This window comes from Armigeres subalbatus, chromosome 3 (genome assembly GCF_024139115.2).
Source record: "Armigeres subalbatus isolate Guangzhou_Male chromosome 3, GZ_Asu_2, whole genome shotgun sequence".
NCBI lineage: Eukaryota > Metazoa > Arthropoda > Insecta > Diptera > Culicidae > Armigeres > Armigeres subalbatus.
Window position 1 is genome coordinate 157,235,772 of NC_085141.1, and position 18,253 is coordinate 157,254,024.

An 18,253-nucleotide genomic window follows, 5' to 3' on the forward strand; every position below is an offset into this window, starting at 1 on the left:
ATCAGAAAATATTAAACTTTTTCTAACATATTTACAAATTTTGACTCTTGATGACTAACAGTTGCCGATTTTGGTTATGCCTTCTTGGGTTGAGGGTTCCAGGCTCAAAACATCCTTTCAGCATCAAAATCAGAAAATATTAAACTTTTTCTAACATATTTACAAATTTTGACTCTTGATGACTAACAGTTGCCGATTTTGGTTATGCCTTCTTGGGTTGAGTGTTCCAGGCTCAAAAAATCCTTTCAGCATCAAAATCAGAAAACATTAAACTTTTTCTAACATATTTACAAATTTTGACTCTTGATGACTAACAGTTGCCGATTTTGATTATGCCTTCTTGGGTTGAGTGTTCCAGGCTCAAAACATCCTTTCAGCATCAAAATCAGAAAATATTAAACTTTTTCTAACATATTTACACATTCTGACTCTTGATGACTAACAGTTGCCGATTTTGGTTATGCCTTCTTGGGTTGAGTGTTCCAGGCTCAAAACATCCTTTCAGCATCAAAATCAGAAAACATTAAATCTTTTCTAACATATTTACAAATTTTGACTCTTGATGACTAACAGTTGCCGATTTTGGTTATGCCTTCTTGGGTTGAGGGTTCCAGGCTCAAAACATCCTTTCAGCATCAAAATCAGAAAATATTAAACTTTTTCTAACATATTTACAAATTTTGACTCTTGATGACTAACAGTTGCCGATTTTGGTTATGCCTTCTTGGGTTGAGTGTTCCAGGCTCAAAACATCCTTTCAGCATCAAAATCAGAAAACATTAAACTTTTTCTAACATATTTATACATTCTGTCTCTTGTTAACTTATAGTTGCCGATTTTGGTTATGCCTTCTTGGGTTGAGTGTTCCAGGCTCAAAACATCCTTTCAGCATCAAAATCAGAAAATATTAAACTTTTTCTAACATATTTACAAATTTTGACTCTTGATGACTAACAGTTGCCGATTTTGGTTATGCCTTCTAGGGTTTAGTTTTCCAGGATCAGAATATCCTTGCAGCATCAAAATCAGAAAACATTAAACTTTTTCTAACATATTTATAAATTTTGACTCTTGATGACTAACAGTTGCCGATTTTGATTATGCCTTCTTGGGTTGAGTGTTCCAGGCTCAAAACATCCTTTCAGAATCAAAATCAGAAAATATTAAACTTTTTCTAACATATTTACACATTCTGACTCTTGATGACTAACAGTTGCCGATTTTGGTTATGCCTTCTTGGGTTGAGTGTTCCAGGCTCAAAACATCCTTTCAGCATCAAAATCAGAAAACATTTAACTTTTTCTATTGCGCTTTTTGCACTTTATAAGAGTTTTGCGAGATTTTTTTTCTCACAGTCATCTTTTTCTCACACTCAATACACTCAAAAAAGTTTGATTTTCCGTGTATAATATTTGTGTGTAAGTGCTCAATCCGAAAACAAATAGACGTCAAATCATGGCGGGATTCGATTTAGTGTACACGCTTACATGTGACTAACGAGTAATGGGTTATAATTGGGTAAATTTCAGTAACAAAAATCGATCAACCCGAAATGAGAGTGAGTGTGAGAAAAAGAAGCGGGCAAATCACAATCTACACATAACTCTTCAAATTGGTGAAATCGGCAATAACATATTTACAAATTTTGACTCTTGATGACTAACAGTTGCCGATTTTGGTTATGCCTTCTTGGGTTGAGGGTTCCAGGCTCAAAACATCCTTTCAGCATCAAAATCAGAAAATATTAAACTTTTTCTAACATATTTACAAATTTTGACTCTTGATGACTAACAGTTGCCGATTTTGGTTATGCCTTCTTGGGTTGAGTGTTCCAGGCTCAAAACATCCTTTCAGCATCAAAATCAGAAAACATTAAACTTTTTCTAACATATTTATACATTCTGTCTCTTGTTAACTTATAGTTGCCGATTTTGGTTATGCCTTCTTGGGTTGAGTGTTCCAGGCTCAAAACATCCTTTCAGCATCAAAATCAGAAAATATTAAACTTTTTCTAACATATTTACAAATTTTGACTCTTGATGACTAACAGTTGCCGATTTTGGTTATGCCTTCTTGGGTTGAGTGTTCCAGGCTCAAAACATCCTTTCAGCATCAACATCACAAAATATAGAAGAAAAAAAATTCTTACATTTATATTTACACATTTAAACTCTCGATAGCTTACACTCCATAGTTGCCTTTTTGACTTGAGTTTTCAAGGCATAATGCTTCAAATCATGTATTCAAAACTGACTCTGTTCCAACTCCAACACTTGATTTTCTTGACCCAACTTGGTACGATGGCATATCCAGCCATCGACCAACCCACTCCAGAGTTGGATTTTTTTAACCTAACTAGGTCCGATGGCATATCCAGCCACCGACCAACCCACTCCAGAGTTGGATTTTCTTGACCCAACTAGGTCCGATGGCATATCCAGCCACCGACCAACCCACTCCAGAGTTGGATTTTCTTGACCCAACTAGGTCCGATGGCATATCCAGCCACCGACCAACCCACTCCAGAGTTGGATTTTCTTGATCCAACTAGGTCCGATGGCATATCCAGCCACCGACCAACCCGCTCCAGAGTTGGATTTTTTTTGACCCAACTAGGTCCGATGGCATATCCAGCCACCGACCAACCCACTCCAGAGTTGGATTTTCTTGACCCAACTAGGTCCGATGGCATATCCAGCCACCGACCAACCCACTCCAGAGTTGGATTTTCTTGACCCAACTAGGTCCGATGGCATATCCAGCCATCGACCAACCCACTCCAGAGTTGGATTTTTTTTGACCCAACTAGGTCCGATGGCATATCCAGCCACCGACCAACCCACTCCAGAGTTGGATTTTCTTGACCCAACTAGGTCCGATGGCATATCCAGCCATCGACCAACCCACTCCAGAGTTGGATTTTCTTGACCCAACTAGGTCCGATGGCATATCCAGCCACCGACCAACCCACTCCAGAGTTGGATTTTCTTGACCCAACTAGGTCCGATGGCATATCCAGCCACCGACCAACCCACTCCAGAGTTGGATTTTCTTGACCCAACTAGGTCCGTTACCAATAAAGTTAGTTTTTTTTAATATCAATGGTCTTTCGATTTTCTGAATCGTACAAAATCAGCTTTCATTTTAAATAACTCACATATTTCAAACGCAATACTATGTTGTCAGAATCAGCATAATATGTACAATGCAAGTAATTTATAACAATGTTCATAATTTTGTGTGTTTTTCCTTTTAATTCTACTTTTTTTTTAATTTGCGCATTTGTTGTATAACAATTGCAACGCAAAACCAACTTACCATCAACATAATTCTTATGTGCTTTATCCATCTAATTATAGTTTTCATTCCAAATCAAAAATAACTCTATACACCTCATTATAAATATATCTAGCAGTTTCGAAGAAACATCCAAATTTGCTTGGAACTCCCATCTAGCAACATCCAACAAATAAGAAACATCACATACAATCACTTATCCTTGCGTATTATTTTTGAACCCGCGACACTTCCACCATACAACTTGAAACACGGCGACACGAGTCAACCCTAGTCCGAGCCGTCATGCACATGCAAACATTTTTTTTTCTTTTTTTTTAATAATAACTGAGGTTAAAATAAAACGCGCACACCTGTGCTCAAACCGAAACAAAACAAAAACTGACCCCGACAATACGACAGGAAACACAGGCCGAGCAAAACCTTTCAGCTAGAAATGGGAACGAATAGTCCGACTACCGTCCGCGACATTGTCGTGATCTCACGTCCGTCTGTCAACGCAACCGTTTCAAAACTGACTTGATTCGTACTCACTCTTTGCATACACGCTCAAGTACGAATACTCAATTCCATAGTCATTCAAACCTATTCAGACCAACTCCCAAAATGAGCTGCATACATTTTTGTTCTACATCATACAATCTCTACAAGAAGTTATAGCCAAAATACTAATTCTAAGGCGCAAAACACGCTAAAAAACACTCACTCATATTTTCTAGCCATTTTGGTGCGAGAAAGGCACTAACACCGGTATGTGAATCAATCAGGGGGTTCTCAACTATGTCTAAGAAACTAAACATTCATTTCGTTTATTTTTGTTTTCTTTTTTTTGAGTGACCCTCCGCTCTCCCCCACACCAAAGAGCTCGAATTGAGCCCCCTGGTAATGGACACTCAATTCTCAGCCACTGGCAACACATGAAAAAATAAAGAGGATACTTAACAAACTACTACGTGGCTGAGAATAAATAAGTAAATAAACAACAAATAAGGAGAAATACGAACAAGAAAAATTATCTTAGAAATGCTTCTAGTGGATCGAATATCCTTTTAAAGAAGCATTTTTTTACTACTATTGATAATTAATAAATATGACTATAAAATAAAATTTGAATTAGGAACAAAAATATCTAATTGTTTGATGACGGTTTACTAAAAGAAGACAAAAAAGCATGCTGAAGATTAGATTAATAAATTTGAAATTTGGTGTTTTAAATAAGATTTTACTTTAGTTTTGAAAGAAGAACAGTTTGTTACTTGCTGAAGATTTCTAGGGAGAATATTAAATCTGGCAGATCCGATAAAGGAAAAACGTTTTTGCCCAAAATTAGAATACGCACGAGGTTGTGTGAGATGAAAAGCCTGTCTATATAAGATCTAGGTGCTGTACTAAGAATGATATTATGTAGTGCAGTAGGATTATGTAAGGTATTGTGAACCATGTGCAAGGTTTGCAGTTCACACAACCCTAATATTGGTAACACATTATGTGGAAACTCTGTATATAAACGAACAGTTGAAAACAAGTATGGTAAATTATAAATTACTTTTAGTGAACGATTCTTCAACTTAGATTTACATTAAATTAATGATTTCGTGTGTGTTACTTCTACGTGAAGTTAAACGATTTACAATGATATGGAAATGCTAATATCATCTTCCAAACTTGGACGTACATGATCATGATAGCATTAGAGGCGAAAGTATAGAATTGATAGTTCCGTTAGGATACGGCAGGCATGAAGAATGTTTTTTATAGAAGTCGATTTGAAAGCGAGCGGAGGGCAATATTTGTGATGGCACATATCGCACGACCTTCCTTCTGCCAAGCTCCCGTATGAAGGGGAGGAAGAATATCAGTGTGGAAGCTGATATATCTCCACTGGCAAAAGGAAGGTGGTTTGACTTACTCATATGCCATCGCGTGCGGAAGGATTTGCTATCGACGAGTACTGTCTCCAAATTTCTAATATGACATCAGCATTTAGTCGAATAGGATTTTTATTGCACAGTTCTGTTTTCTCATTGCGTCCGTCTCGTCGCAACCAACTTGGCTGCCTCGGAGAGAACAAAGCAGAGAAAGGCACTGCTGCTGTACCGTCGACCAATAACAGCTGGATTGATGGATGCCCCCACCAAGGGTAGTACACTAAATTAATGATTTCGTGTGTGTTACTTCTACGTGAAGTTAAACGATTTACAATGATAGAAATTAGAAATTTGGAGACAGTACTCGTCGATAGCAAATCCTTCCGCACGCGATGGCATATGAGCAAGTCAAACCACCTTCCTTTTGCCAGTGGAGATATATCAGCTTCCACACTGATATTCTTCCCTCCCCCTTCATACGGGAGCTTGGCAGAAGGAAGGTCGTGCGATATGTGCCATCACAAATATTGCCCTCCGCTCGCTTTCAAATCGACTTCTATAAAAACATTCTTCATGCCTGCCGTATCCTAACGGAACTATCAATTCTATACTTTCGCCTCTAATGCTATCATGATCATGTACGTCCAAGTTTGGAAGATGATATTAGCATTTCCATATCATTAGATTTACATGCTCTGCCCCATGCAATTATTAAATAACTTAAATGTGAATGGATATGAGCGAAATAAAACAATAGTAAAGCTTTACGTGGAAGGAAACTGCTAAATCGCTTCAAAATACCACACATACTAGAAATTTTATCAGATACTTTCTTGATATGATTATCCCATGATAACGTGCAGTCAAGGTAAACGACCAAATACTTAAAAACTTCTACACCTTCAATAGTATCATTTCTAATCATTCGCTAGCTTTTCGAGAGATCGAAAGAACATATATTTGGTTTTATTCCAATTTAACGGAAGTAAATTGCATGAAAAATACGCTTTAAGTAACTGCAAGTCCTCATTTATATTTCGAACAATGAGCTCTGAGTTAACATTCGCATAGAATAGTGCAGTATCGTCAGCAAATAATCTTGGAGTGCCTTTTAAATTTATTCTACAAATATTGTTTATGTAGATCAGAAAGAGTAGCGGTCCAATGTTTCTACCTTGGGGAACTCCTGTGCAGATTTCTCTGAGAGAACTTGTTGCACCATCGAATGACACAAATTGCATCCTATTGCTTAGGTAACTGCATAATATTTCATTGGCTATTCCTCTAACTCCATACATTTCTAGTTTTCTCAGCCAAATATTGTGGTCTAAAGTATCGAATGCCCTTTTCAAATCAAGAAACAAGGCACCAATCAACCGTTTGTTATCAGTTTCTTCTAATATATTGTCGACGAGCTCAGTGATAGCTACTGTAGTACTGCATCCATTGCGAAAACCATATTGTTTGTTATACAATACATTATGTTGGTCGAGGAAAGTTACAAGACTGGTAATTAAAAGTTTTTCAAAAATTTTGCTGAACACTGGAAGGGTTGAAATAGGCCGATAATTATCTATTTCACTTGAATTTCCAGATTTAAATATAGGCACTACTTTTGCGGTTTTTAGGCAATCAGGGTATAATCCAGTTTGGATGATTATGTTGAAACAGTCGGTGAGAATTCTTGAAAATGAAAGAACATTATTTTTTACTATTTTAGTTGGAACGCAATCTGGGCCAACACTTTTGTTCATATTTAATTCATTTATTATTAAAATTACTTCATTAACTGAAGCTGGGTAGATATACAACGATTACGGTATCGGATTAATGTAACGTAAAGGATTTTCAGTTGTAGCAGGAATTCTCTCAGCCAGCTTTGAACCAATAGTTGAAAAGTGTTCATTGAACGCCTCACAAATCTGTTTACTGTTTGTAGTATCTTCACCATTAATAATGAAGCTAGGTTTACATTGATTTTTGGATTTACCCAAGATGGAATTTATGGATTTCCATAATTTGGAATGTGGTGTATTATTCAATAAATTCTCGTAATACCTTTTTTTAGCCTGTTTTTTTGCTAAGTCCAACTTTCTGGATACGTGTAACAATAACTCTCTATAATTTGTATTATTAGGATTTCTACGGCACTTCTTCAAATAATTATTCTTCAGTTTAATCAGCGCCCAAACGTCTAAACTCATCCATGGACATTGGGTACCCTTTAAATTGGCAGTTTTTGAAACAGTACGGGTGCACTCATTCAGTAAAGTTTTATATTTTGTTATTATGCTGCGTAGACATGCATCAACATCACCTTCTACATTAATATTGTCAACGAAGAGTTTGAAATTCGTCTGTAATTTTTCGTGGTCAACAATATTTTTAGACAACACAACACGATCCGTACGAAAATGTAGTTTTATTTCAGACAATATGAGCGAATGATCGCTAATGTCATTGAAAACAGTATGGTTACAAACACGATAAGCATCAGCCATATTACAAACTACATGATCCAAAATATTAGAGCTGGCGGGCCTTGTGATGAAAGTGTTCGAACATACAAAGTTGTAGAACTGTAATAGGTATTTGTACTTGAGCACGACATTATTATTGGACAAGTTTACAGGTACATTAACATCACCAAATATTAAACAAGGACGCTTATTGTTACTATTGATCAACCAACGCTCAACATAATCATTAAACAAATTAAAATCAAATGAGGGCGGACGGTAGACACCATGAATTTCAAAACACCCATTATCTAACAGCAACTCAAATGAAATGTGATGGAACCCACTAGTAGATACGTTCTCAATTAATTTGAATTTGAGTGTGTCTTTTATGTAGACAGCCAAACCACCGGATGAACTGTCTCTGCTTGAAAATATACTGCTATAGCCATTGATATGGTATAGCGAAGTATTATCAGTTTTAATCCAGATTTCTCCCAAGACTATTACGTCAACTGGTACTGCAAAATGATCAATGGACAAAAGAATATTATCAAATTTATTCATATCATTTATTCCACGTACATTCCACTGCAATATGCGCAGGCTTCTAGATAAATCATTAGCACTAAACATATTGAACTCTTCAATGTTGTTATGTAAATAATTCATTGGACATTTATTGACAATAGGAACAAAATACTACGAACAAATATATTTATAACATAAACACTAATTTACATTCTTCTTTCTTTTTGGAGATGGCGATTGTTTCAATAATTCTGAATAATGATTAATAATACCGTTCAAATCCTCTCTGGTGAAATAATAAGTAGAGCTCTTGTTAATAAATAGAAAAACATATTATTTGTTGGTGGCAATATAGTTGCCACTGCCTTATAAAGGGTTAAATCAGGTTTCGAATTTTCATTTTTTTTAACAAGAATGCCTCCGCCCCTTGCAGGCCATACAAATTTGATTTTAAGCATTTCTTGAGATTCGCGCATTTTGCGGAGAATATCCAATGAAAGAGGAGTCAGTTCATCCCTTATGCTTACATTAGTTGGTTTGCCGTTCACTAAAAAGGACTCATCAATATTTAGTTTACATCTAAACAGATAGGCTTGCCAAAAACTCCTCGGCGAGTAGAAAATGAGCAAGAGCAAGAGTTTTTTTGAGGAGCAGAAATAAGCATCAAAACTCACAACATTGTGCATCATTAAACCCGAGCTTGTGCGTCGCAAAACAAGAGCGAGTCTATCTGTTCATCTTTTTCTTGTGGTGCGTCACTCACTTACACTCACACTCAAAACAGCCTCCAAGATTTTTTCACATACAAAGCGTCGCTCCGGAGGCTCAGTGAGTGCTCTTTCGCCCGACGCCTCACTCACATGTGTTTTTATTTTGCTTTTCCTCACTCTGTGTATTTGTACCTCTGCTTTTTTACGCTTCCACTCAATTGTGAGGATGCAAAGGCAGCTTATTGCTGATGATGATTTTATTTGACTCTAGTGAGTGTGAGGAGTTTTGTCAAGCCTGCACTGAATCAACAATTTGACGCCACAATACACGGTTCGAGGCCGCATCTCTCCATCCTCGGATACGCCCCAAGCTCGCCAAGTCGAGAAACTAAACATGTTTTCTATTATAAAATAAGAATACATAGGGGGAGAGACGGCTTTGGCAGGTTTTGTTCTATTATTGGCAGGGGGGTTTTTGTCAACCAAATTTTATGAAATTTGGCCACAATGTTCTTTGATATGCAAAGAATGTTTAGGCCAAATTTGAGCATAGTCAGACATAAAAACCCCCTGCCAATAATAGAACAAAACCTGCCAAAGCCGTCATTCCCCCTATATAAAATAACGAGCCACGCTGCAACTAGTGTGGCTACCCGCACCCAATAATAGAACAGTGCGACAATATGGAGGTGGTCGATCGTAAGTGCGCCGACAGCGGTTACAAACACCGGGCCACCACCAAATACTGCCCGAAGAAGGCGGAGTTTTTGAAAAAAAAGGCTCCAACCAGGAATCTGTCGAAGAAGAACCACTGCTCCTGCATTCAACGAGGTGAACTCCCAAGTAACATTTTAAGTTTTATTCCGCTCTAAAAATGGTTTTCAAGATCAATTTATAAGATCTAACAATAAAACCGAGTAATACACGACAACCTATTACTAAATTGTTTATCAAGTCCATCTTAAATCGTATAAATTTAAACATTCGAGAAACATCCGAAATAAAAAGTGGGGATCATGTGTGTCCAGTTTCCCCTACTGCTGCAAACATCACCGACGGAAACTGGAACAGGGACCAAGCACCCGCTACTAAGTCAGTCTAAACCCCCGGTGTCTCAGAAAAACTCATCGTTGTAGCTGGCCATTCAACGGCGTTTGGTGGTCATCCTATGGAGGAAGTCAGAGACAGTTTATTGATAATAATTATTACTCCTGCACGTGAGTTGCTTCGGACTTTGTGTTTACTTCGGCAGACACTTGGGAATCAGCAAAAACAAGCCGAATAAGGTTTCCCAGAACGCATCCATTGCAGCAGCGAAGAAGATTCCGAGCCCCTCTACTGGGGTCAATAGATGTAAGCGAGAAGCTGCCGTCAAACGCCCCAAGAAATAAAACTTTGTAAATTGCAATAATTTGACGTCTTTGCTGGCTTGAGGCCTTGTAAATAAAGTCAAAGAATCCGGAGATGGCAAGATCGATTCTTGATTCGATATATGATGTTTTCGGGTGGGAAACATTCTCGCAATTGTGATTTTGCCACACACGATACAATGCAAAGGCGGGCATAGAAAGCGTCCAATTAATAACTAAAGAAATGCTAATTGATTACTAATAGAAGTTGAGAAGCAGGCCAAGTTCCAGTTGGGATGTAGTGCTATGGAAAAAGTAGCTTGCGATGCACTTACGAGATTGATTGATTCACCGAAAACGACTGCTAAACTGTTAGCAAATTTTCAATAGTAAATTATCATACATAAATATTGTAACACACTTGAGTCGGTTTTCACGCGAAGGATATGGCCCGCGTAAATTAAAACAATGTAAAAAACAACGTAAATCCCAAAATATGTCTAAATAAATCCCAAAAAGAGCGTAAAAAAAAAATTGAATAAAAATCGATTCGTGTAAAAAACCGCGTAAAAAACGATTTCAGTATGAAACGTTGACTCTTCCTTGGTCGAATGGTCCAAAAAATTAAAAATCCATCGATAAACGGCTGAGATATTAACGATCAAAGTCTATCATATTTTCGTGACGTTTTTCGATTTTTCGCAATCGTAAAGTGTACCCCAATATAGAAAAGACAGACGTAGTTCTACGTCAAAACCCAGATTAATCCACTTACAGTGAGATTTTGACCCTTCCTTAGTCATTAGGAAATATTTCCCGACTCCAGTATTTAAAACGAGATAAAACTGCTCAGATTCCCACTGCGATCAACCGTGTTAAGTGACAAAATAATTGCCTACCCAAAGGCGGATTCTATGGGTTGAGTAACAACAAAACGAATTGATAACGCGCTGTACGTCCTGCTGACTATCTATCAGGCGCTCGTCGGATTGAATAGCTATTGTAACATGATTAGTAACTATCGTAACGCTGGTAGCATATATTGTACTCGTAATTTCCAGAGACCTCGATATTAATTAACCCACAACTAATTTAATCAGTCATTGATCAGAACGAAACTCAATAGCGTTCAACAATAACATGTATTCTGCCTTATGGATGCCTAATTTTGTAAAACTAATCTTGTTTAATACCTTAAAAATGAGTGAGATTTATATGGTAGTAAATTTCAGAATTTTCACACATACGCACACATACATGCATAAAAGTGGTCTATTAGTGTCTCAAAACATGCTCACATTTGCTATCTAGCTTCCACTGAAGAAATTTTTGAAATTCCTTTAAATTTTTACGTTTTTGCTTTTCTGAGAAGATTCTTTGGTACATGCTTCTATCTGTTCCTCAATTAAAATCAATTGTTTCTTTGAAACAATTCAAAATAATAAGCATATTTTCATACCAAACCATTTATTATAATTATTTTTTCTAATACTAAAGTGAATTTGTTTCAAATACCATGCCTTTTATTACGCCTGCGTAATGCATACAAAGTGAAATTGTAAAAAAATGAAAAGAAAAATAATAAAAAGTGAAATTATAAAATTGATTTGCTGTGTGTCAGTGTTATTTAATGATAAGTAAAAGAAACCCGACAGTAATCACTTATTTCGGTGGGATTTGAACCCACGACTCCAGTATGCTAGACAGGTTCTCCTAATGGATGCATCACATTGCTCATCGATTCATCACATTGCTTTTTTCGTGGCCAATTGACTATTCCGTCAAAAATTGTAACTCACTTTATTGTCTCTATTGATTTTTAGACTTATTTAACAAAAACTGAAAAAGTGCTGTCTGCACCGGCAAAAAGAATTGGTTCAAAATCAATCGAATGTTAGGCCAAACTTGAAAAACAGCACTTTTCCGATTTTTTCAGTTTCTGTTTCTGATTTAAAATACATTCATTGCATTGTTAAGTCTTATTTGCGATTATCTCAGACAGTAGCCATTGCTCGTTTTTATTATAATTTTGCTAATATCTTATTAATTTTTGGACAATTCTTGTATGTTTATTAAAACTATTTATTGCCGTCAAACATTAAATTTCGTGTTATTATCTCAATCAATTCTCGCTTAACTTTTCAAAAGGACCTAAGTAACATTTTTTATGAATTAATTTGAGTACTGCAATCAAAAGCTTTCATGTTGTTCTGTTGATTGCGCTATTCAAATTAATTCATGAAAAAATGTTACTTAGGTCCTTTTGAGAAGTTAAGCGAGAATTATTTAACTAATTTGTTGAAAGATGCCATAGTTTTTGAGGCCTCTAATTATTATAAAAATAAAAAACAAAAACTAAAAAACCCTTATTAATCTACCTAGCGGTGTTGGTGCCTTTCTCGAGGAAAAAATACTTAAACATATGAGTGAGTGTTTTTAGCGTGTTTTTTGTATAAAAATAGTATTTTGGCCATAACTTCTGATCCCAAATTTCAGGAAAAATTTTTTTTTTTTGATTTTAGTTTTATTTTTTTAGTTAGAGGCGTTGAAACATGTTTTTTTGGAAAGTTGACCCCCTAATAAATTGGAGAATCGATTGGGCAAATAAATTTATATGGTGGAAAATGTCAATCTCCTATTTTTATGAAAAATTTCTATTTTTTAGGTGGAGTTTCATTTTGGTCGTTAGCGAACTGTTGTTGCATATTGAATCAAATTATTTCTACGAAAAAGAAAGAAAAACTTTTTATTCTTAGATCATGACGAATTATTTATTATTCTTGAATCTTGTGCTCCACGAAGTGCTACCTTAATTGACGACTCAATAATCTGTAGTAGACTGGCCCAGGAAACAAAAAGTTGTCGAATTCCATGGGGCACCCAACCCCCCCAGGATTGTGTCTTTTGGTGAGAAAATTAATCTCTCAAAATTTTAGCCCAACCGCTTGTTGCATAAGCTGGCACATTTGATTTGAAGTTTGTTTGGGAATTTCAACCAAAATATATAGGAAAATACACCTCCGTCACTCATTCTATTTGGAAATTGGTTGTGATTGCTCGATTGAACTCAGAATTGCAAAAAGGGTAGTTGGTATGCTACAGAACAATTTCACAGAACATTGTACGATGATTAAATGAACTTTTATATAGTTTTCCGTATAGGCTGATCCGTTTCGATCAATAAATCCAAAAGTAATGATAAATTAGCCGAAATCTAAATAAAAGTTTTTTTGATCATCGTGCAATGTTCTGTGAAATTGTTCTGTAGCATAACAACTGCCTTTTTTGCAATTCTGAGCACAATTGAGCAATCAGAACCAATTTCCAGATCGAATGAGTGACGGAGGTGTATTTACAAACTTCAAATCAAATGCGCCAGCTTATGCAACAAGCGATTGGGCTAAAAGTTTGAGATTGATTTTTTCACCAAAAGACACAATCCTGTGGAATTCGACAACATTTTTATCTCCCCATACTAAGCTGGGCCAGTCATCATCGCGTGCTGCTTCTATGTCACTCTACGGTATTTAAACATGATTAACAAACATGAAATAAGTTATGATAACATATCGGCGTGTGCTAAGCCAAATAGGGATAAAAGATTTTAAAATAATATAATTGAAAATTGATGAGCACCCCTCCATCACCTTTGAACAGTGACAAAATGACAGCACCGTGGCTCTCGAATCATAAATTCAGCCTTTAACGGAAATTAAAGCCCCAATAATGATACACAAGCACGTGCCGTTGCAAAGTCCTTGAGACATTTTTATAGTCACATAGCGTTGCGTTTGAACATCGTATTATAATCTAAATAGGACCGTTATGCGAATATTCATAGCCCATCTTTAATACTCACGGTCCTAGCCACCGCAAAATTTATATTCCAACCTTCCAGAAAGCGTCAGATAGCTGATAACCATGGAATTCGGGACTGGATTGAACTTTGACCGGGTCGGAAATTAATTAAGTACCGGTCTTCCTTCCCGACGAGAGCCCCGCGATGGCACTGCTGTATTGCTCGATTTTCACCAATTTCACTTACCGACACTGAAGAAGAGATAGGCGTAGGCGACGTGGGTGGGGTCGGTGGCGTCCCGATATCGGATGCACGTCTGCTTCCTTTCGTCGTAGTAGATCCCGAAACCGAACAAAGGAAGGAACGTGAAGAATGCTCCTACCGCCCAGAGCAGAAATATCGATCTCCTTATCATTTTATCGGACACATGCTGAGCGGGCGGAAAATAGAGAAAGAAAAACAAAGTGGTAGTGTTAAAATTGGGATCAAATCAATCAACACGGTTGCAGACGGTAGGATTAAATGATTGAAGACAATGACGGTGGCCGGTCAATTGAAGTATGTTGCTATATGCAGTGAGTTTCAATTAGTTATCAACTTAATTGTATTGAAGTCTAAGTAATATAGCTGCAAATTCTAGGGTCTCTATGTCATACAACTTACAAATGCATTGGTTGGCAACGTAAGCCAAACAAAACTGACACTTAAGTTACTCGGGTGGTATTGACCGGGATTTGACTTAGCAATATCTTAGGCATTTAAATTCCAAATTTAAATGTTTATATATCCAAAACAATCTTCAGCTCATGGATTTTCTGAAACTGACCTCAGATTTCAGATCGGCTACACGTAGGGACACGGCAGGTATTTCCGTCCTTCGTCGTAGGGGCTAAAACCAACGAAAGCAACGTACATTTGCTAAAACTCCACTATAGTAGAACGATACTCCTGAGCTTACGATTTGGTACGTATGAGTTTTACAAAAAAGCGTCTTTTGTATTGGTTTTCGAGACTATGACGAACAGACGAAAATACCTGCCGTGTCCCTACATTCTTAAATCGTCGGAGGAAAGATCGACAGTTGGCCCTTTTTATATGGACGAAAAATGCTTAAAATGTAACACCGCGCAACAACGATTTCATTACAGTTTTTTCTAAAATCCAATAGCAACTCATGGTGTTTTTACAGTCTCTCAGAAGCAATATGCGTGATTTACGATTCAGATATTTCCTGATCCGGTGAACTACCCCTTCCAGCCTTAATAAATCTGCCAATCTGGACTGCCAAGAAGGTTGGTGTGAGTGTAACATGATGGTCCTGGTTCGATTATAGTATTGCATGAACTACTTTACAACGTGTTGATCATGCTAAAGAACCTGGGGTCATGTTGGCTGGCAGGTTAACACCTTCAGTCGTCATTTTCAACTACGATTGACAAAATGATTCGCCAGCTGGCTTTCATTTTCAAATGAATTCCGCATTCCTCTATGGATGTTCTCAGTTCTCAAAATCATTCAGGAGACTAATTGATCTTTTAAGTCAACTGAGCTCAGCAAAAAATCAATAACAACTTCTGGTGTCCATACAGGCCCTTAGAGACCACGAAGATAATTTACAATTTAAATACAGTAAAACTTCTTTGAAATGATATTGAAGAGACCATCGAGTCATGGAAATGCAGTAAATACTCTGTAATAGGGCATAATTTTTTGTCCATTAGCTGATATCGAGTGATGTGCGAGTGATTGACTAAGATTGGTACAAATAGAATAGCAATGGGCAATTTTCTATCAAGCGTAATCGACCTGGCAGACCAAGGTTCTAATATAATAATTCACAAATTTCAATCATCGGAGTGCTCGACGCGAGCAAACTCTTTGGCGAATTTGAAGGAATGCATTACGTCTGAGTTTTTCATGCTAAATCGCATCGTTTCAATTATTTCAATCAATTTTATGGCTCCAAAAAGCTTTTAAATTCAAACTTTATTGATCACACACGCAAGAGGGGGCAATTTATTGTTTACACACAAGAGTATCAATTGTAGTAGCAGAACAAAAGAAAACATACGATGATTCAAATGGATGATTTAAATCAGCCATGAGTTTAATGTGCTAGGTTGGATGCTTTTCAATTCACGATTGATTTGAATCATTCGTGAGTTTTGAGATTTTGAGTTTTTTCCAACACTGCCGATTTGGACATTTCCTTGGACATTTCTAAATTGGATATCATGCACATGGTACAAAAGCGCCTGTATGAACATCATGAATTGCTCTTGGTTTTGTACCGACTCTAGTTGACTTGGTAGACCAATTGGCCTAAATTCTAGAGTGATTTTTAGAACGTAGAACATGCGATTTTGACATATCTGAATCGTAAATCATGCACAAGGCCTGAAAGGGCCTCCATGCACATCATGGATGGCTATTGCTTTGGTATGCATGCAACTATTTTTAAAATCGAAAACAAAAATCGAAAAGTTCTGTTTTTTTTAAGATATGGCCCGATTTGCACAAACATCGGGTGAATTTTTCAGGCCGGTTTACGATTCTATCACAAACGCCCGAATGACTCTCGCCCGAATGACAAACGCCCGAATTCCATTTGCCCGAAAAGACCAAACGCCCGAAAAGACCATTCGCCCGAATGGACCACTCGCCCGAATGGACCACTCGCCCGAATGGACCACTCGCCCGAATGGACCACTCGCCCGAATGGACCACTCGCCCGAATGGACCATTCGCCCGAATAGGTCATATATTTATGTATACCTCCAGTTTCTATAACAACATGTTATTTTTCCTAATTATATTAAAAGAAAAAAATATGCCAATCACCTGGAATATATGAACGTACTAGTTTGTCTATTTTTTCATTCTTTTCTGCTATTTTAGATGTCTGCAGTGGTCGTAGGGTATCAGTAGTCGCATTTCTTTCTTCTAGTGGGAACTGTTTTGGCTGTAAAACGGAGGACTTCCTCGTTTCAAAAGCGTATTCCACTTATTGTGCCACCCTAAAATGTTGTTGGAAGTTCGAGGAATACTGTTTAGGGTATTTTCATAGACCGGCCATAGTGAAGGGAAAAAAGTGGGTCTCTAGTGGCCTTGTTGTGCGTTGATTGGCGACCAGTCACATGTGTCCGCTACGTTAGGTATAAGTACGTTACGCATAATGAACGTTACGCGTTACGGACGCTAGGGATAATGTACGTTAGGCATAATGGTCGTTTGACATAATTCTGCCTTCTTTATGTCATGAGCTGTTCTTTGTGTAATTTATGTATAACGTCCATTGTGCCTAACGGGTACACCCCATTTACATAATACTTGCTTATTAAAAAAATACCTTTCTTTGGGAAAGATTTTCGAACCTCCTTGAATGCCTTTGTTATATCTTAACATGAAAAAAGTGCTAAGGTAACAAACTTTTTATAGGCAAGTTGAAGTCTGTAATCCTTCCCGTATGCCGATTGTAATCCCAATCGCTGATGTTTTCTAAAAACAAAACTTTGGTTGAGGAGAAAGAAACATCCTTGAATGTGTGAAGACACGTTCCTCAGCATTAATCTCAGCTATCTTAAAATCCAATAGTATATACTCTGGATCTAACGTATACTGATAAATTTCGTTCTATCAGTGAACAAAAGGCTGTATTATACGTTCCCGTATTTTAGCATTAATACCAAGGGAACGAATCACCGCAGTGTTGACCTTCGCCTACAGTTCCGTAAATTGTGAACACTTCAAGCACTTCAACACTTCAATGTCGTAAGAGAGAATTCTCTTCGTCGACTTCCCCTCTTTCAAATAAAAGTGACAAGCAGAGGATTCCTTTGCAGTTTATCACATCAGAATGCAAGCTCGCATTGTTTTTCATCGTGCTTAGGTGATAAACCACTAAGAAATCCGCTGCTTGTCACTTTTATTAAAAAGAGGGGAAGTCGACGAAGAGAATCCTCTCTTGCGACATTCGCCCTTATTCCAGATAGAGCTTGACTTGAGCAAATTGTTGTGGAGCAGTTGAGAATGTTCCGTCAATTGTCCAAATCTTGGGTTGTGTTTAGAACACTGAATGATGTGTTGAAGGAAATAGAAAGATCGTTCCATCATTATTATTAGGATAGTTGATCACAAGAAAGGTTCTGCGTCCAATGTTATCTTATCATATATCATCTGTCGATATGTACATATATATCGTCACATTCTGATGGTTATAAGAGTTCATCACGTCGTCACC

General features: G+C 37.2%; 1 protein-coding gene across 2 annotated transcripts in view; it reads right to left on the minus strand.

The window, feature by feature from the left end:
- Positions 1 to 18,253, minus strand: part of LOC134219301 (prostaglandin E2 receptor EP4 subtype) — a 95,242-nt gene that overhangs the window by 3,497 nt on the left and 73,492 nt on the right. For both annotated transcript variants that reach the window (XM_062698022.1, XM_062698021.1), the window contains exon 3: positions 14,260 to 14,443. In XM_062698022.1, coding sequence (XP_062554006.1) covers positions 14,260 to 14,443 — 184 coding nt within the window. The remainder of the gene's footprint in view (positions 1 to 14,259; positions 14,444 to 18,253) is intronic.